Raw genomic sequence first — 21,170 nt, 5'->3', positions numbered from 1 at the left:
ACATCCAAGTGTAGAGATCAAGCTGACAACTCGACATACAGGAGCAGTCTAGCTGGAGATAAACTTGAACTTATTTAATGGCCCAGAATTATTCTTATTAATGTCATCCTACAGGCCAACATCTATTTCAAGAGAAGGATGAGCCCATTTCAAAATGTTAAAGTCTAAGAGCCACTCTTAGGTTCTTACGACCTCAGAAAGGAAAGGGCTTCAACCAGGTAGGTGCTCATGAATGCTTCTGCCCCACACCCTCCGTGTGCCAAGCCCTGGGCTAGGGCCAGCGCTACAGTATGAGAAGCTTGACTCATCTCTACCCTCAAGTGCTTCTCGGAGAGGAGGCGACTGGGCAAACAAACAATCACATCTAATTAGTTAAGAGGGAGGCACTCCTGGACGCAGTGACTGCACGCAGGAAGTTAGGGGAGGCTGCAGAGAGAAGGCAACATTTGTGTTGAGACCTTCACTCATTCATTCAACCAATGTTTACTAACTGCTACGTGTCAGGCACTGTCCTAGGTGACAGGGATTCAGGTGTGAATAAAACAGAATTATCCACCCTCATGGAGCCTATATTCTATTCAGGGGGAAGAGAACAGCCAAGAGAAATATATAAACTCTATAGTATGTTCCTACCACCCGTCAATCAGTTTGTCATACTGCAGAGCCTTGGGTGCTGCTGTGATGCTGGAAGCTATGCCACCGGTATTTCAAATACCATCAGGGTCACCCATAGACAGGTTACAGAGGAGCTTCCAGACTAAGACAGACTAGGAAGAAAGACCTGGTTATCTACTTCTGAAAATTAGCCAATAAAAACCCTATGAATCACAACAGAATATTGTCCAACATAGTGCAGGAAGATGAGCCCTCTAGATCAGAAGACACTCAAAATACACCGTGGCTGTACCAACGGACTTGAGCATACCAGTGATTGTGAAGATGGCACAGGACCAGGTAATGTTTTATTCTGTTGTGCATGGGGTGATCATGAGTCAAAGATGACTCAACAGCAACTAACACCATCACACCAAGGTGGTATGTGAGGTGGTGGTACGTGAGGAGGGGGGCCAGGGAGCATCCCGCGTTGGGAGTGGGGTGTTGAAATGTCAGAAAGGGTGGTCAGGGAAGGCCTCACTGACAAGTGGACATTTGAGCAAAGATCTGAGGAGGCAAGGAGGGAGCCACATGCTTACCTGGGGGAGACCATTCTCAGCGGATGGAACAGCAAAAACAAAAGTCACGGGGTGCAAAGACCCGGGGTGGTTGAAGAACACCAAAAGACCCAACAAGCCGGAGCAGAGTTAGCAAGGAGGAGAGGGCAGCAGGGGAAAAGGTCACTGAGACTGAACCATGGAGGGCTCAGAAGCCACTGTAAGGACCTGCATTTTCACTCTGGGTGGGATGAGAAGAAAGATCCCCGGGAGGCACAAGTGGTTTGCCCTTGACTACAAACCTAACAGTTGGTGGCTCCAAGCCACCCACTAGCACTGCGAAAGAAAGGCCTGGCAATCTCCTTCTTAAAGATTATAGCCAAGAAAACCTTATGGAGAAGTTCTACTCTGTAACACATACAGTTGCCATGAATCTGAATCAACTCAATGGCAAATGTTTTTTGTTTCTGGGGGGAATGAGAAGCCAGTGGAGGGTTCTGAGCAGAAGATGACGTGATCTGATTTGTGAATTCACAGGATCCCTCGGGCTGCTGTTTTGACACTAGACTGGAGACAGAAAGGGCAGAAGGAGGGGCCTGTAGACACTACTGCAAGGTGAGAGATGACGGTGGCTCGGACCAAGGTGGTCAAGGTGAGACATGGTCAAAGTCTTGCTGTGTGAAAGCTGGGCTGGCAGAACAGACTCCAACAGAGGGCTGACTGTCTGGTCGACCACGGGAGGGAGGGTTTCCCAGGCAGAGAACAGCAAGAGCAAGGCAGCTGCAGTAGGTGGGTGTCTAGGTGTGTTTGGCGACTTAAAAGTCACTCAGGATCGTCCAAGTGTGAAGGGAAAGACAGAGAACGCCCAAGCCAGCTGGCGAGGAAGCAAAAGTGGCCTGTGGAAGCCTTGAATGCCAAGAAGCTGAGACTCTTAATGCCCTCCTCCTCCTCCTCCTCCGTCCTCCTCTGGTGCCCCCAATCTAGAGGGGAAGGAAGGGAGAGAACGCAGGCAAGATTTGCCTTGCTTGGCTTTAAAACCAGTTTGCGGCTACTGTTTATTTGTTTTATCAAGTTGCACGGTATTCCCACCCTGGGTATCTCTCTGGCAGAAGGTGATGAAGTCTGACACGGAGGCTGGGTCTTTCTCCTTCTGATGTAAATAACAGCAGCATCAACATTACCAGGGAGATAAGGTACAGGAGCCAGTCAGCAGGCCAGAGATTTGTCAATGTCAGTTCCCAGCAAGCCTGGGACTGCCGGGCCCTCACAGTCCTGTACTGGCCCTGTCTGCACCCCTAGCCACAGAGGCTTGATTTCAATTGCACTGGGCTTAGGGGAAGCACGGTGAAAGAAGGGACATTTAGCCTCAACTCTGAAAAAGGAATAGGAACATGCCGGAGGGAGAAGACAGACAAGGGATCCAGGAAGAGGAAACGGCCCTCACGGGCAGGAGGCCTGAATGGGTATGGTGTGCTTGGGGAAGGGCAGGCTGTCCACTGGGGTGAGAGTGCAGGAGGCATGAGATGAGTTACCCAAACCCACTGCCATCGAGTCGATTCTGACTCATAGCGACCCCACAGGGTTTCTGAGACCGTAAATCTCTACGGAAGCAGACTGCAACATATTTCTCCCGCGGAGCGGCTGGTGGGTTCAAATCGCCAACCTTCTGGTTAGCAGTCAACTGCCTTAACCACTGCAACCGCAGGGCTCCTTTGAGATGAGTTAAGGGAGTGGAAAAGCAAAGGGAGGGTAGAGATCAGCCATGAAAGGCCTGACGGTCTTGCTAAGCTGGTTGGACTTGACCCTGAAGGTGTTGGGGGCCATTGTAGGTGCTGAGGAAGAGTGCTTTAAGCAAAGAGTAAAAGCCCAGATCTGCTTTAGAACGATGACTCTGGACACCAGGCAGTGAATGGAGGTGTGGTTTGAGGGGGAGGATGACAGGTGGAGACCAGAGGCAGAGAGAGCAGTGAAAGGTTGTTACAATACCAGAGCCTGAGCAAGGCAGTGGCGGTGGGAGGGAAGAGGGATTCCAGGGCCAGGCTAGAGGAGATCAGAGGATTTGGGCTCCAACTGAGAGTGGGCAGTGAAGGACAGGGAGGAGGCAGAGGACTGAGGTTTTTGGCATGAGGAACAGGACAGACAGTGATGCTGCTGGAGTCAACGGGGACCCCAGAGAACCCCAATGGCCACCCTGCTCTTCCCCACTCCCATGTTTAGTGTGGGTCCCGAATGTTACGGAATGAATTACGTCCCCCCTAAATATGTGTTCGAATTCTAACCCCTGTACCTGTGGATGGAATCCCTTTTGGGAACAGGGGTTTCTTGGTTATGTTAATGAGCCCATTATCAGCGTAGGATCTGTCCAAAACCCAATCACTTCTGAGTTATAAAAAAGAAGATTAGACACAGGAGCAAGCACAAGCTGGGGACGATAAATGCCACATGAAGGTCGCCAAGGAACCAAGAAACGCCGGGACTACAGAAGTTGAAAGAAACAAGGACCTTCACCCAGAGTCACATAGAGAAATCTTTCTCCTAGAGCCAACACCCTGAATTTGGACTTCTAGCCTCCTAAACGGTGACAAAGTAAATTTCTGCTCTTTAAAGCCATCCATGTGTGGTATTTGTCTAACAGCAGCACTAAGAAACTAAGCCACTGAGGAACAAACAGGTGGTGATGTCCCGTGAGCCTGGAGCTCAGCAGAGAGGACTCGGACACTAGGAGTCAGCAAGATGAAGAAGGGAGCTTGTTCCCCAGGAGTGGAGAAAGGCCGGGGGTAGGATCAAAATTTAAGGGGAAGCAGAAGCAGAGGAGCCAGGAAGGAGGCTGAGGAAGAGCACTGAAAGTGGGGGAGCTCCACTGACACAGGGACCAGGGAGCCAAAGAGAAGCTGTCCAGAGAGGGAGGGAGCGGTTTCAGGAGCCGCAGGACTCCGAGCCAGCTAAGGATGGACAGCAAGCACCAGCCCTCTTCATAGACGAGTGTCTACCCAGACCCTTGCTCTACATGGTCTCATCTAATCTGACCTGAGCATCTAGGTGGACAACTGCCCAGAATGCCAGAGAAGCCGGTCTTGGGGGAAAGAAAATGGCGCCACAGCCTTCTGCCAAGTTCTGGTCTTAGGAACCCAACTGGATATCCTAAATTTTTCTCAATCTCAGCCTGACCAAAACTGTCCTCACCCTGTCCTCCCACTAAACCTGACCTTCTTCTATGGTTTCCTGTCTCAGAGAGGAAACTCACCCAGTTCCTCATGCCAGAGGCTCGAGGGACATCCTTGCTCTCCCCGACACCCAGCGAAACACCACATTCTGTCAGCCCCACCCTATGTGGTTCATGCTTCACAAAGAGTGATATTAGAGATCGCAAACTTGATCACTATGTCATTCCCCTGTGTGAGACCCTTCAGTAATTCCCACTTTCACTCAGGAGAAAGAAAAATATCCCATGGTTTATAAGGACCTTACCAGGCCTCACCCATATCAGTCTCTCCCTCCCCACTACCCAGAACCACGCTGGCCTCTTTCTGGCTCTTCCCATGCACCAAGTGACTTCCACCTGAAGACCTTTGAAAGTGCTATTTCCTCTCCCTGGAACCTTCTTCTCTACCTCTTTGGGCCTACCCGGCACCTCCTTACCCTGTAGGTCAGGTTCCACTCTGCGTGGCTTCCTCAAGGATCTTTCCAGAAACAGAATGTCCCCTCTACATCCATCATACATTTTCATTTTCGGATCATTGCATACTTTCCCTTTGTGGTACTTATCACAATTTTAATTCATCAATGACATCAGTATTGATTTAATTTCTAGACAGGAAATTCCATGAGGACCACGTGTATTCTGTCTCCAGCACCTAGCACATTTTCTGGTACAAAGCAGACACTTAAAGAAAGCGAAAATGCTCACAACTGGACCAATAAGCAACATCAGGATAAACAGAGAAAAGATCAAGGTTGTCAAGGATTTCATTTTACTTGGATCCACAATCAACATCCATGGAAGCAGCAGTCAAGAAATCAAAGGACGTATTGCATTGGGCAAATGTGCTGCAAAAGACCTCTTTAAAGCATTAAAAGGCAAAAAAGTCCCTTGAGGACTAAGGTGTGCCTGACCTAAGCCATGATATTTTCAATCACCTCATATGCATGCGAAAGCAGGACAATGAATGAGGAAGACCGAAGAAGAATTGGTGTCTTTGAATTAAGGTGTCGGTGAAGAATATTGAATATACCATGGACTGCCAGAAGAGCAAACAAATCTGTCTTGGAAGAAGTACAGCCAGAATGTTCCTTGGAAGCAAGGAAGGCGAGACTTTGTTTCACATACTTTGGACATGTTATCAGAAGGGAATCAGTCCCTGGAGAAGGACATCATGCTTGGTAAGGTAGAGGGTCAGCGAAAAAGAGGAAGGCCCTCAACGAGATGGACTGACGCAGTGGCTGCAACAATGGGCTCAACTATAGCAAGGATTGTAAGGATGGCGCAGGACCGGGCAGTGTTTCGTTCTGTTGTATGTAGGGTCACTATGAGTCAGAACCAACTCGATGGCACCTAACAGCAACAATAAGCAGGCACTCAATAAATATCCGTTGAACAAATAAATGAAACAGGCAACTGAAGCTCAGACAGGTTAAGTAACTTTCCTAAGGTCACACAGTAAATGGCTGAGTCAGGATTCCAGATGTGTCTCTCTGGCACCAGGTTCACGGTCTCCTCTACTATATCACACCTCCCTGCTTGATAGTGGTATAGCAAACCATCTTGAGATTTTCATACTTCCCAATTTTAGTCAATGATTTCAGGGTACTTTTGGGACTGAGGACTTGAGAGCTTGAGACCCTTGGAGTAGCTTCCAGTCTACTCTGAGGATGTCACCCTTGCATCTTAACCATTTCTGCCTCCTCTCACATCCTCGCTCTTACACCATCCTGCTTTGATTGAAGATGCTGTAAAAGTTGTTTGGAGATTTTCTCACGCTTTAAATAAGGCATCATATTTCATAGTTACAACTTCAGAGTCATAAAATATAACCTTCAGCTGACACCACAGTCCTAAAATATTACTTTGCACTTTCTCCTCCTCTGGCAATGGGCATCTGCACTGCCATTAAGTCCTGTATATCCTAAGGTATAGGTGTGTTTTGCTGACAGTCGCCTTTCCAAGTTTATGACTTTATTTATGATCAACTTTAGGTTCTACTGAAATTTCCTCAATTAACTATAATTTTAAAGAACTGTCTCTCAGGTCCCTTTGAAACCTGTTAACGCTACAATTACTCACAAATTTCAGGAGGAATGTGCATCTTATTCTGGACCCTACCCCTTGCAGGCCAAATCCAGCGCACAGTCTCGGGTCCCTGGAAGCCTTAGGATCCTCAGCATTGCGCTTCTGTCCACGTCCTCCCTCCGCAGCACCAGTCAGTGTCCCAGCAAATGAAATTCCCAATTGGCCCTGGAGAAGAGGCTGCCATCTTGCATTTTAGGGGCAAGACTGAGGGAGCCTGGGCATAACTGCCCCAAATATGCAGTACCCCCTTTTTCTAGAACTATGTAATTATGTAACTCATCTCTGCTGGCACCTCAATAGCATGCTCAACCTTGTCAGTTCTCTCTTCCAAGGGGATTTCCATTCTGCTCCTTTATCTTAGATTTGGAGTCCCTGGGTGGTGCAAATGTTTTAATGCACTTGGTTGCTAACCTTATTCAGGAGGTTGGAGATTTGAGTCCACCCAGAGGTACCTCAGAAGAAAGGCCTGGTGATCTACTTACTAAAAATCAGCCATTGAAAACTCTGTGGAGTACAGTTCTACTCTGACACACATGGGGTTCCATGAGTCGGAATCGACTCAATGGCAACTTTATTTATTCACTTTTTAGTCCTTGGCTTTATCAAAGACATCCGTTTCCCAAATGAAGAAATTACCTGAGCACATGCCATTGCCCCCACCCCAAACTCCTTCCATAGATACTGCTACCCAAAGTATCTTTCCTAGGGGATAAATGTAGACAGGAGATGGTAATCAATTCTATAATTATTCTGTGTTGAGCTTTTCTATGGACCAGGCCTTGTGCTAAAAGCGTTACTTGAATTTTCTCACTTAATCCTCAAGCAGCTCTGAGAGGTAGGTATTATCGCCCACATTTTACAGATGAGGAAACTGAGGCTTAACAAGTTTTTTAAACTTGCCATGGTCACATAGTTACTAAATGGCAGAGATGGGATTTGAACCCATGACAGCCTGACCCAGACCCACACCCTTACCCACCTATTTTTCTGCCTCCCAGGCCATGGTGGCTTCAATGCAGCTCCTGACTTAGGGCTAGGAGCAGGCTTCTGGGAGGACCAGAAGTGTGAGCAGCCTTCACCTGCTCCCTGTCTCCTCTGCCTACAGGGCCTGATGCAGAGACTTTGTGCTGCCTCAAAAGTGTGGGCCCAGCCACCCTGTGCTCAGGTGGAGGCAGGTAAGTCCTGGGTTTAGTTGTCCTTGGTAAGAATGAAAAGTAGCCCCTGACAGCCTCTGGCCCCCAACCCGAGGCAGCATCTCCCAAGCAGAATTACCTCAGGCACTCTCCATGTGGCTTCGCTTCTAAAGAGCTCGTTGGTCAAGTAAAAGAGAAAGGCCAAGGGGAAGTACAGGAGCCTGGGAGACTCGGGCAGGGATGCACCTCCAAGGTCCAAGCTCTCAGGCCCTGGACCACCAGGCTGCAGGAGCTCTGGAAATCACGGTACCATCCTGAGTCTCCTACCATGGGCCATGGGCCACTGTCCTTGCCGGCAGTAGATGGTGATGGTCAAGGTCATGGCTGGGAGGCACACGGATTTTGGCTGAATCCTGGCTCCAACACCCTCTAGCTGTGATCGCAGACACAGTACCTCACCTCTCGGGGCCTCACCTGTGATAAGAGATAATCTTACCTTAATTCCCCTGGGTTTCTGTGAGGATTAAATTAGATAACACAGGGTCTGGCATATAGTTGTCGTTGTTGTTGGCTACCGTTAAGTTGGCCCCCGACTCGTGGCAACCTACGCACAAGGGAACAGAATGCTGCCCACTCCTGCACCATATCCATGATCACTTGGGGAATAGAACATTGTGATCCCTAGGGTTTTCACTGGCTGATTTTCAGAAGTAGATCACCAGGCCTTTCTTCCTAGTTCATATTAGTCTGGAAGCACCGCAGGAACCTGTTCAGCATCATAACATACAAGCCTTCAAGGACAGGTGTTTGGCTCAGAATTGAACTTGAGTCTCCTGCATAGGAGGTGAGAATTCTACCACTGAACACCGCTGACCCCGGCACATAGTTTGAAAAAAAAAAAAAAAAAAAAAACAGCATCATCAAGTCAATTCCAACTCATGGTGACCCCATGTGTATCAGAGTAGAACTGTGCTCCACAGGGTTTTCAATGGTTGGTTTTTTGGATGTAGATCGCCCATAGTTAGTGCTCAATAAATGCTGGCAAGTAGTGAGTGACGTGGTAGTAAGAACCACGATGATAGTTAATACTCATTGACTCGTTCTCCGCACAAGGCCTTCCACTAAGCGCTTAGCATGTATTAACTTGAACCTTACTTCCACCTTGTGAGTTTGGTACTGTATTATTCTCATTTACAGTGAGAAAACTGGCGCCCAGAGAGATTGAGTAACTAGCCCAAAATCACAGAGCCAATGGGTGTGTGAATGGCAAGGCCAGAATTTGAATCCAGGCAAGAGGACACTAGAGCCCATGTTCTGAATGGCTCTGCTATAGTAATAGTGATGACAAAGGTGATAGGAGAAGTACCATGATAGCAAGGGAAGGGTCACAATAGTGATGGTGGAACTCTGTAGCTAGAGTATCATTTGGGAGCCGTGGTCCATGCCAAGGCCCCAGCACTCAGAACCACTCTGCATCCACACTGTGTCTCGCATGGCGCTTGCTGCCTTCTGCATGTTAATTTGATCGGCACAACAGCATCCAGCGTGCAGCCCAGACCCTCCACACTATCTCCATGGCCACCCTAGGGTCTCCTGCCCACCCTAGGGTCTCCTATCCCTCTCCCAGATCTCTTTCTAGCTCAGGGGTCTCCTGGCTGCAGAATTACTATCCCCACTTGGATGTCACACAAGCATCGCAAACTTAACCTGGGCAAATGGAGCGCTCTCAGTTCTCCTTAGGGCACAGCCCTCTTCTCCCATGCAAAACTGCTTCCTGTCCCCTGCCCTGATCTTCCTTGTCTCGGTCAATGGGGCCATCCACCCAGCACTCCAGAAAGAGCCTAGGAGTCAGCCTCGATCCCTGATTCCATCAGCACCTACATCCTCCCTATCTGCAAGGCCTGTTGGCTCTGCCCCAAATCACAGCCCCAGTCTACTCACTTTTCCCCATTTCTGCCATGACCACCCTCAACCAAGAGGCACCATCTCTAGCCTAGATGCCTGAAATGGCCTCCCAGCTGGACTCTCTGCTGTGCTCCTTGCCCAGCTACCGTCCCCCTCTCCCTTTTAGTATCCAGAGTGATCTTTTAAAAAAAATTAAGTCAGATTATACCACCCTGCTTAAAAGTCTTCTGTGGCTCCCTACGGAACTCAGAATCAAACCAAACATCTTACCCTGCTTCACCACAGCCCTGCCCTCTACACCTACCCCTCACTCTACTTTTGCCACATGGACCTGTCTTTTGTTCCTCTAACATGTTCAGCTCTTTCCCACCTCAGGACCTTTGCATCTGCTGTTCCTCTTGCAGGGAATGCCCTTCCCCAGGTCTTCATATAACAGGCTTCTTCTTGTCATTCAGAACTCCGTTCAAATGTCACCTCCTCAGAGAGGCCTTTCCTGACCACCCAATCAAAAGTAGCCTTCTTAGTCACAAGCTACTTTATTTCCTTCAGAGTGCTTGTCACAGCCTGAAATTTCTATATGAGTTTGTGTCTGTTTTCTGCTCCCCACTGCTAGAAAGAAAACTCCATGAGATGATGGAATTGGTTCTGTTTATTGATCACTGGGATTCTCTGTATCTAGAACAGTATCTGCTACTTAATGGGTGCTCCATAAAAATATCTGAATCAAAGACTGACTGGCTGGCACACACTTCTTGTTGTCGTTTGGTGCCATCAAGTCGGTTCCCGTGACTCATAGCAACCCTAAGTACAACAGAACAAAACACTGGCCGGTCCTGGGCCATCCTCACAATCACTGTTATCCTTGAGCCCACTGTTGCTGCCACTGTGTCAATCCATCTTGTTAGGGGTCTTCCTCTTTTTCATTGACTCTCTACTTTACCAAGCATGATGTCCTTCTCCAGGAACTGATCCCTCCTGATAACATGTCCAAAGTGTGTGAGATGAAGTCTCCCTATCCTTGCTTCAAAGGCGCATTCACAGTAGGTACTCAATAAAAAGTCGCTGAATAGCTGAATGAATGAATGAGTCAGCAATCAATATTGTAAGGTTGTTACTTTAGTCTCCACTTAAAAATTCAGAGAGATTTAGCAATACACCAGCAACCACACAGCTATGGACTGGCATAACTAAGTCAAACTTAGGCCCTTCCGACTCCATGTTCTTCTCATGCTTGGCACCACTGCCTCTGTTTCACATTCTGCAGTTTACAGAACATTTGGGCTGCAACTCGGCTCTTGCTGTCCAAGCTTCTACAGACCAAATGCCTATTTCCACCGGTCTGGTGGCAGCCTGCAGTGTTGGCTTGAACTTCAGAGGCCGAGTTTTCCTTGCTCACGGCAGCTTTCTCTGCATCACCTGCCTCTCAGCTCCCAGAGCACCCACACTCCACTCCTTCCCCACGCAGCCTTCTTTGATCCAGAGCCAACGCCTCTCTTGAGTCAGAGGCCAGTTGCTGAGATCCACATGGTCTTCTTTCTCTCGATCAAAGAGGTTTTACGAAGCTCAGCACCTCCCAGGGACCTCTGCCTTTAGACAGGTGTCTTGAGAGACACAAAGCAAAGAGAGGTTGCAGGGCCTGCTCGCTTCTCTCTAGCAGCTGGACCATCCCTTGATGGGTCAGGCTCCTTAGGAATGAACACACAGGCCAGCTGGCTCAACCCCCTTATCTCAATTGCTCCCTATCCCCCTTAGTCTGTGCTGCCAGAGTCCCGAGACCGAGCTCATCTTTTGGGCAGGTACAAGGCATTTCCTGGATGATGCAGAAGCATGCAACTCTCCAACCTATGCTGGGAAGCTTTGGCCTTAAACAGATTGTGCCACTCAGGGCTGCTAGGCAGGTGGGCGAAACCCGGGCCAGTAACTTCCCTTTAGGGCTTGCAAGCCTGCAGGATCCTGATCATGAATTAGAACCATTCAGCCATCTATTCATTCAGCAAATATTTACAGACCACTGCCCAGTGGATGAGGTTTATCCACTCCCAGATGCCAGCCCTTGAGATTTCCACCGGAGAGGAAGAAGGGCCAAAAAGCTTTTAATCTTTCCTGAGTATGAACCCGTTAACTCTGGCGTGACCGCCAGTCCTGGTGCAGCTAGGTGCCTGGTAAGCATCCTTTGTTCCTGTTTCGCTGGGCCTCCGAAGGAAGGGCAGTTTGGAAAATCACTTTCAGAACGTCACCGACATTCTGGAGAATGCTTTTAGAATATTCTTGCAGCTTGTGGCAAATTAGAATAGAGAAGTGGATCTGAAGCGCAAGGCAAGGGGGAAGGCACCAGGGCTCAAAGAGTTTGAGAACCCCTTTTTCTCTCCCAGCCTTTAAGCAGAACCCCGTCTCATCCTCTCAGGCAGCAGGGGCCCCCTGGGATAGAAACCCCCCTGAAAGCAAGATTGACATCCTCAGTCAGCATCCCCGGTGCGTTCTAAAAGGGAGCATTCTCTGTTGTGGCTAAATTGGAAGGTGATTAAGACTAAGAGAGAGACTTTTAGAAAGGTCGGCCTGGAACTCTTTCTGGAAGGGCTCTGTGCTCCATGCTCAGGAATCTGAACTTGACCCTGTTAGGGATAAAGAGCCACTGATGGCATTCTAGGCAACAAGTGATTGTGTCAGCTCTGTGTTTAGTCCGTGGGCGGTGCAAACAGTTAATGTGCTCTGCTGCTAACCAAAAGGTTGGTGGTTCAAGTCTCACCAGAGATGCCTCAGAAGAAAGGCCTGGCAATCTACTTCAAAAAATCAGCCATTGAAAACCCTATGGAGCACAGTTCTACTCTGACATACATGGGGTCACCACGAGTCAGAACTGACTTGAAAGCAACCAGTTTGGTCATTTTAGAAAGTTCACTCTAGCAGTGGAGGATGGATTGGGGCATGTGTGCGGTGGTGGTGGTGGTGGGGATCTGCAGGATGGCTGCCCATTGAGGACACTTGGCAGAAAGCCAGTTGAGAGAGAGGAGAATGTGGACCATAGTCATAGATTCTTGGTTAGGGGCAGAGGTCTGGAGGGGGACCAGCACAGAGGAAGATTTGCCAGGACATGGTGATCAATGATGTTGGGGGGTAAGAGCCATTGATGTGTCTTGGCCACTTTGGTAGGTGGTGACGTTCTTCACTGAATTAGGAAAGGCAGCAGAAAGAGCAGGTTTGGGGAAAACAGAAACAGGTTTTGGACATGCCCAGTTTGAAGCACATGAAGGACATCCTAGGAGAAGTTCAGAGTTGTTGTCAGCTGCTGTTGAGTCGGCCCCTGACTCCTAGCTACCCCATGCATAACGGGATTAGATTGCTGTCATCTATAGAGTTTTCACTGGCTGATTTTTCAGAAGTATATTGCCAGGCCTTTCTTCCTAGTCTGTCTTAGTCTGGAGGCTCTGCTGAAACCTGCTCAGCATCATAGCAAATGCAGACCTCCGCTGACAGATGGGTAGTGGCTGCGCTTCAGGTCGCCCACGTGGAAGGCAAGAATTCTACCACTGAACCACCACTGCCCCTGTACCCAGTTAGTTCTCAATAAATGCCAGCTAGAAGTGGCATGGTAGTAAGAACTACCACGAAGGCTAACACCCACTGATTTATTCTGTGCACAAGGCCTTCTGCTAAGTGCTTAGCATGTATCAACTTGGACCTCACTTCCACCTTACTATGAGTTAAGTACTGTTGTTATTTCCATTTATAGATGAGAAAACTGGGGCCCAAGGAGGTCGAATAATTAGCCCAAAGTCACTCAGCCAGTGGGTGTGTGAGTGGCAAGGCTAGGATTTGAATCCAGGCAGTCAGACGCTACAGCCCATGTTCTGAATGGTTCTGTTATAGTAATAGTTATGGCAAAGGTGATAGGAGAAGTACCAGTGATAGCAAAGCTGGTTGGTTTGGTTGTTCCTCATGCCAGTCACCAGAAGAGAGAATATCCTGAGTTAGAAATGGGGCCGGAAAGGAGGGGACTTGGGAAGGTAGGAAAGGGGACATTGGTTCCCCTGGGCTTCACCACATGACTGAGGCAGGTATTGTTGGCTGAGGAGCAATAAACGTGAAGACACGTGGAGACTCAGATTGATTGGTTGTGGTTTTTCTGTTGAGAAGGAATTCACAGCTGTGTCTGGACTCAAGCAGGAAGGATGCTATGATCAATTAATTATGTCTGCCATGGAAGTGGGAAGAAGAGGAAGAGATGTATGTGCCAAGTGTTTTCCATCTCTGGTGCAGATAGCAGAAAGTAGGTGTGTGTACGTGGGTGGGCATGGGAGGCAGGAGTTGCTTACCCCTGCAGCTAGCCTTTTGATAGTAATTACAAGGAAGCTCCCTCCAAGAGGAAGCAAAAACTTAAACCAAAGCAGGAGCTCCTTGTTCCAGCCATTCTTCAATTCCTCAGAATGATCCTCCCAGACCTATATCTTGGTGTTCTGGGATCCATGGAATTTAAAGATTAGAGTTTCAAGAAGAAAAGAGTGGTCAATAGTGCAAAACGCTGTTGAGAGGTCAAGAAATATAAGGACCAAAATAATTCCCATCTGATTTGGCAACATGATGCAGAATATTGGGGGCAAAGGCCAGGCTGCAGAGGAGTCAGTGGGTGACAAGGAGGGGAGGCAGGGCTGCATGGCGCTTTCAAGGCATTGGGCTTGGTTAGTGGAATGGGAAAATCGTAAAATGTGATGTTATATTTTTAAAAAGATGGTTACAAAACTGTCTACATGCATTAGAATCTCAATTATGCACATTTATAATAGATGCACAGGTACAGTATGAATTGCAAAAAGGAAAGAAATGCATGAAAATTGGGGTTAAAATGGGTAAATTTTCTTTCCTTCTTCATTATTTTCTGTTTTCTAAGCTTTTAAAAAAGATCACGTATTATTTTTTATCATCAGATAAAAGCCATTAGAAATTATTTGACAAATAAGCTTGGCTATTATGAATGAAGAAGTCCCTGGATGTTGCAAAGAGCTAATGTGTTCGGCTGCCAACTGAAAGGTTGATGGTTCAATTCCACCCAGAGGCACCTCAGAAGAAAGTCCTGGCAATCTACTTTTGAAAGGTCAACAATTGAAAACTCTATGGATCACAGTTCTACTCTGACACACATGCAGTCACCATGAGTCAGAGTCGACTCAAAGGCAACCATTTTTTATTGTAAGTAGGGGGCAATAAGGCAATAGTCTGGGAGTAGGATGACCAACTGGCCCAGTGGGCCTGGGACTGAGGGGGTTACCAGGACATGGGACCTTCAGAGATAAAACTGGGAAAGTCCTAGGCAAACTGGGAAGAGTTTGCTACCCCAGCTGGGAGGCAGAGGAAGACATAGCATGGAAGGGAGGTGGGATTTTTTGGAGGGGTGAATACTGGGGCAAAGAGGTTCTGAGCATATTTGGAGGCTGAGACGAAGAAACCATTAGATAAGGAGAGATTGAGTTTACAGGAAAGAGAAAAGAAGAACCGCCAGGGTGAGATCAGTGTGAAAGCAGCTGGGGCCAGATCCGTGCCTAAGGGGAGAGACGGTCTGTGACGGGAAGGGGGACGATGTTAGTTCTGAGACAGGAGGGCAGGTGAGGCAGACTGGCCAGAAATAAGTTTGTTGATGCAGGGGAAGGAATTTCAGGAAGTGCACTGCTGAGGGCCAGGAAGTCTGGTGAGGCTGAGAAGCCCCTGAAACACATTGGACCCTGAGGATCCCATAGTGGGCACCTGTTATGAATGGGATTGTGTCCTCCAAAAAGATATGAAGTCCTGTGAATGTGACCTCATTTGGAAATAGGGTATTTGAAGATATTTTATCAGTTAACATGAGATCATAACTAGTGCAGAGTGGGCCCTAATCCAATATGACTGCTGTCCTTATAAAAAGAGGAGAGAGAGAGAGAGAGAGAGAGACACAGAGGGAAGAAGGCCATGTGACAACAGAGGCAGAGACTGGAGTGATGTATCTACAAGTCAAGGAATGCCAAGCATTGCTGTCCATCATCGGAAGCTAGGAGAGGCAAGGAACAGTTCCTCTCTCAGAGCCCTCAGAAGGAAATAACACAGCCGACACCCTGATTTTGGACTTCTGTTGTTATGATGTATTTAGGTGCCACTGGGTCGATCCCTACTCATAGCAACCCTATAGGTCAGAGGACAACTGCCCTACAGGGTTTTCTAGGCTGTAATCTTTACGGAGGCAGAGTACCACATCTTTCTGCTGCGGAGCAGCTGGTGGGTTTGAACCATTGACCTTTCAGTTAGCAGGTTAGCAGCTCAGCGCTCAACAACTTCGCCACCAGGGATCCCTTCAGACTTCTAGCCTCCAGAATTGTGACATGATAAATTTTCATTCTTATGCACCACCCAGTTGTGATATTTTGTTGTGGCAGCCCAAGAAAACAAATACATTACCCAATAAATGTGTAAGGTGTAGCTTCCCCAGTGGGGGCTGCTTCCCTTCCGGGCGCATATAAGCCCACTCCAGCATCCCCTCCCAGGTGCCATCCACTCCCACAGTTCCCCCTCCAGCCACCTACCTCTGCAGGAGGGCAGGGGGAAGTCCCACGTGGCGCTATTCTCGGAGCTGGCGTGGCAGGTGAGCACGGCATGGCCCTCCAGGAAGAAGCCGGGGTTGCAGCTGTAGCGGACCTTGTCGCCCAGGTTGAAGGTGGAGCCCTGCTGGATACCGTTGGGCAGCCTCCCTGGGTTCCCGCACGTGTGACTGGGGAGAACTGGGGGCAGGGAGGGAGAAACAGCATCCCGTGAGCAGGCTCAAGCTCTGACACCCTGCTTCCTAGCAGCACCCCCTTAGGCAAGTCAGACCCTTGAGACTCACTTCTTCTGTAAATCGGGGATGGTCACTCCCACCTGCTCACCTCTCAAGCCTGCTGGTCTCCAAGGCTGGGGTACTCACAAGAGGTCATGCATTAAGAAGGAGCCACAGGTGATATTTCTAAGCAGGCACCCAGGTTCCCCATTCTCTCTAATGCAGCCCTGGATTGGAATTACGTCTCTCCCAACCACTTGCTTTGAGACCCGAGGAGTCACTTTATTCTCTTGGGCACAGATGCTCTGATTTCAGACTCCACACCCTTTCTCACCAAACACCACGGCAGTTCCTAACGCAGAGCATGGCATAGAGTAGGTGCTCATTAAATAGAACGTCCTTTCTTTCAAGTGGGGTCTGCCCTGGGAGGCAGAAGGGACTCTGGCCCAGCAGGTTTGGGGAAGTTTTAGGGGCTGTTCACGCTGGAATAGGCAATGAGATGGGAAGGCAAGAGCTTGAGTTCTGATCAGCCTGACCAGTTTAAAGGGGAAAATTGAGAGTGGAGGAACATGATGTACAGTGTAAGACCAGAGCAAAAGCAATCAGGACCGGCTGCAAGTGTGCTCTCATTAGCCAGTGGAAATAGTCTTTGTAAGGATGCAAGAGCATCATGACCCGTCAATTACAGGTGGGAGGACGCAGCTCCTTCGTGCCTGTGAGTCACCTGTTCAACTGCAGCACAGCTTCCCCTGCCCTCTGCCTTTCTCCCCAGAGATGGAACTGCCTGTGCTCTGCAGGTCAGGCCTTCCAGCCTTCCTGGGTGGCCCCCACTGGGTGGAGAAGAAGGGTCACAGCTTGTCCAGACTGCTGTCCAAGCACCTGTCCATTAATTCATCTGTGGTGGTTTATGGAGGCTGCACATCAGGTTAGTAGGGAGTATAGACTTAGAGCCACATCCCTGCCCAAGTGCTTACCACCTGTGGGACCTTGAGCAAGTCTCGTAACCTCTCTGGCCCTCAGTTTCTTTGTTTGTAAGATGGGGATCACAATAGCACCTTCCTGACAGGATTGTTGTGAGAATTAAATGAGTTAAGGTATGGAAAATGCTTAGATCAGAGCCTGGCATACTGTAAGTGCAACGCAAGTGAACTTAAGCTCCCAGTTCAGTGGGAGATGTGTTTGATCAAGTGGTATGCTGAGTGTTATGATGGGATATGGTAACGGAAAGGCTGGTGGTTCAAACCCACCCAGATGCTCTGTGGGAGAAAGACCCGGTGATCTTATCCCATAAAGATTACAACCTAGAAAACCCTATGGGGTAGTTTCATTCTGTCAGTGGGGTGCTATGAGCGGAAATTGATTCAGCAGCACCAAACAACAATGATGATGGGATAGGGACCAGGCAGGGCACCTAACTCAGTCTAAGGAGTCAGGGACAACTTCCTGGAGAAGGTGACATCTATGCTGAACAGTAAAAGATTAGTAGGAATTAGCAAGGCAAAAAGAGTGTCCAGGCAGGGGGAACAGCATATGCAAAGGCCTTGAGGCCAGAGAAAGCCTAGGAGCTCAGGGATCCTGGAGTGACAGGTGGGATGGCAATGATGATGGGGAAATGGAAACGGGCAGGCCTGGGCTCTAGAGGGTGCTCCAGGCCCCTGCTGTGTCCTTTTCCTGCCCAGGGCCTGGTTGGTTCCTGCCTTTCAGGACCATCTCCACCAGCCCTGATGACTTCAGAACCCTCAGAAAGAAGGCATTCCCTTCTCCTTCCACTCTGTCCCTTCAAGGAGAAGACAACTTGGTGCCAAGGGAAATGGCTGACTTTGGAACCAGCCTGATCTGTGTCTGAAATCAGGCGCTGTCATTGTCTTATTCTGCGTGACTTTGAGTCACGTGACCTCTCTGAGCCCTAGTTTTCTTATCTGAGAAAGGAATGAGGATAATAACGTCTAGTGGTTGAGGAGGTTATTGGCAATGAATGACGTGTGGCTGGCACAGTGCCTGGCACGAGGTAGGTGCTCAAAAAATGGCACGTTATTATTACACTGGGCCAGAAGGGCCCCGAGGGCAGGAGCCTGCTCTGGGTTACAGAGATATCCTGGGAGCCTAACACAGTGCCTGGCACTTACAGGGAGACATTTGAGTGTTCATTACTTGATGGTTTGGTGAATTACTCATTCACATATTAACTTCTCCATGCAACAAAAATTTATTGAGGGCCTACAGCGCCAGGTGCTGGGAATAAAGCAGTGAACAAGACAGAGGGAATGCCTGCCCTCAAGAGGCTTATTCTTTTGTGGGTGAGTTCAGCTTAAGAACCCAAGAGCTCTTCCTTGCACGTTCTCTACCCCTGACAGGTGAGATGACCTCATGAGAGAATTTACTCCCGGAACCCTCTGCACTGGCCCAGCTTGGCATCTTCCACTCTCCTCTTGCTGCTGACTTCCTTGGCGGCAGTGATGGCGCCAGCAGTGAGGGCGCTTGTGGTGATAGTGTCCATGGTGATAGTGTCCATGGTGATGGCGCCCGTGGTGACGGCGTCTGTGGAGGCAGTGACTGTGATACGTGTGTTTGTGAGTGTGGGGGTTGGTCAGGTAAACATTTGAAGAAGAAAGCAAGCAAAGGTGAGGGGAGGGAGCCCACCAGGGAAATGGGCTGATAACTGGTGTAGAACTAACCTTTCATTTTCCGCAATAAGACGTGAAGACCCAATTTAATTAAATTACTAATGTCAAATTTTTAATGAACCTACTTCCGCTTTGGGCTTTCTTCCTTCCAAATTAATGACTGGAATGTCACTATAAATAAAAGTCAGTTCTTTTTAAAAAGTCACTCTCAAATCCTCACTGCTCTTTACTTAATGAGCTGCTCATAACCAGACCTCTCTGACTCGTCCTGCCACCAGGACCCTGGGTGTAATGAATGGGGGCTCATTTCCAACCCTGCCTCCCTTTTGATCCCAAGCCTGCTCCCCAGAGGCTGCACAGTGAAGAGAAAGAGGGCAGACTGTCAGCTCAGAGAGGCTTGGGTTCAAATCCTGCTTGACCACCTCTCTCTGAGTGATCCTGAGCCAGAAACTTTACCTATCTGGGTTTCAATTCCTTCATCTGAAAACAAGGATGGTTTTGTTCTCCTACATGGTGTCCCTGGGTGGTGTAAACGGTTAATGTGCTCAGCTGCTAAGTGAAAGGTTGGAGGTTCAAGTCCACCCAGAAGCACCTTGGAAGAAAGGCCTGGCAATCTACTTCTGAAAAATCAGCCATTGAAAACACTATGGAACACTCTTCTACTCTGACACACAGGGGGTCCCATGAGTTGGAGTTGACCCAACAGCAACTGGTTTTTTTGTTTGTTTGTTTTAGACTGACTGTACCCACTACTGATTGCCTTGTATGTTTTAGGCCCTGGGCTTTTAATTTATTTTATTAATCTTTAAAACAATCCTATGGAACACATAAAAAAAAAGACCAAAAAAAAACCCACGTTCCCATCAAGTCGATTCCCATTCATGGCAACCTCGTGTGTTACAGAGTAGAACTGGTCCCCAGGGTCTTCTTGACTTTAATCTTTACAGAAGCAGATCGCCAGGCCTTTCTTCCATGACACCACTGGATGGGTTCGAGCTGCCAACCTTTAAGTTAGTAGTTGAGAGCAGACCATTTGCACCACCTATGGACTTTACGGGATAGAAGATGAAAAAACTGAGGCACGTAGAGTTTAAGTAACTTTCCCAAGGCCATACAGCTAGAGAAAAGGGCAGAGCTAGGCTGTGAATCTAGGTCTTTCCAGCTCTTAGCTGGAATCTGATGCTGCTTCTGACAGATGCAAAGGGCCCAGCACATAGTGGGTGCTTGATAAACGAGCCTTCCTTTCCCCCTTCATCATTCTAGGCACTGCGACAAGATGAAAGGCGATTACCTGACTGTCCAGATTTAGCAGTGTTTTTTGTTTTTTTTCCCAGTCTGATTTACCAATCCTGTACTTTTTAATAATGTCAAGGGCAACATTTAAAGTGTGGTCTTTTGTAATGTGTCTGATGCACAATTTACTGGGCAGAAGTAGGAGATGGGAGATAAGCCACAAAGCAAAGCCTTTCTAAGGCAACAGCATCCTTTGATTTTCTGATGTTGTCTGTGTGTTCTTTGGCACAGATATTATAACCGCTCATGCCCTCCATCTCTAAAGCCTTCCTTTGATTGCTTAGAAAATGAAGAGTGGGATATTTACATCCAATGCAGCCCAGAACAATATTATTACAGCTTTGCCTGACATTGAACAATTCCATTGTAGATGAGCTGTGGGGACTTTTGTCCCTTCTATAAAGCCAGGCTCTTGCCAATCAACAGAACATTCTCAGTGATTGTATGACAATGAATCTCCTCTGTGGTTGGAGGGTGGCAAGAGTTACATCCTGCCTTCTTTTATTTTTAATCTGAGACTCTGATCCCTATGTTATAATGAAGAGTGGTTAACGCTCTCTGGACAAGCATCCTCCATATGTTTTGGTTTCTTATCTTCCATCAGGTAACCAGTTGATACAAGGTGGTAGGATGGCTGGGAAGAAAGATTCAGAGAAAGCTTCACTCTTGCCACAATGTTTAGTATCAAAAGAAGAGATGGTGGTGTGTGTGTGTGTGTGTGTGTGTGTGTGTGTGTGTGTGTGTGTGGTGTTTGGTGGGTGGGGGTGGCAGTGGGCATGGTCAGCTTGGTACAGTAGATAAAGTGCTCGGCTGCTAACCAAAAAGTCGGTGGTTGGAACCCATCAGCCTCTCTGTGGGATAAAGATGTGGCAGTCTGCTCCTGTAAAGATTTCACCTTGGAAACTCTATGGGACAGTTCCACTCTGTCCTAAGGGTCACTGTGAGTCAGAATCGACTTGATGGCAATGGGTTTTGGGTTTGGTATATTTTGAGTAGGAG

General features: G+C 48.3%; 1 protein-coding gene across 1 annotated transcript in view; it reads right to left on the bottom strand.

The window, feature by feature from the left end:
* Positions 1–21,170, bottom strand: part of CSMD2 (CUB and Sushi multiple domains 2) — a 752,464-nt gene that overhangs the window by 486,761 nt on the left and 244,533 nt on the right. Inside the window, exon 9 of the mRNA XM_012554226.1 lies at positions 16,025–16,219. Within this exon, the coding sequence (XP_012409680.1) occupies positions 16,025–16,219 (195 nt within the window). The remainder of the gene's footprint in view (positions 1–16,024; positions 16,220–21,170) is intronic.

Source organism: Trichechus manatus, unplaced genomic scaffold (assembly GCF_000243295.1).
Source record: "Trichechus manatus latirostris isolate Lorelei unplaced genomic scaffold, TriManLat1.0 scaffold00015, whole genome shotgun sequence".
NCBI lineage: Eukaryota > Metazoa > Chordata > Mammalia > Sirenia > Trichechidae > Trichechus > Trichechus manatus.
The sequence above is the reverse complement of the archived record's forward strand: the minus strand, read 5'-3'. Positions and strand labels throughout refer to the sequence as shown.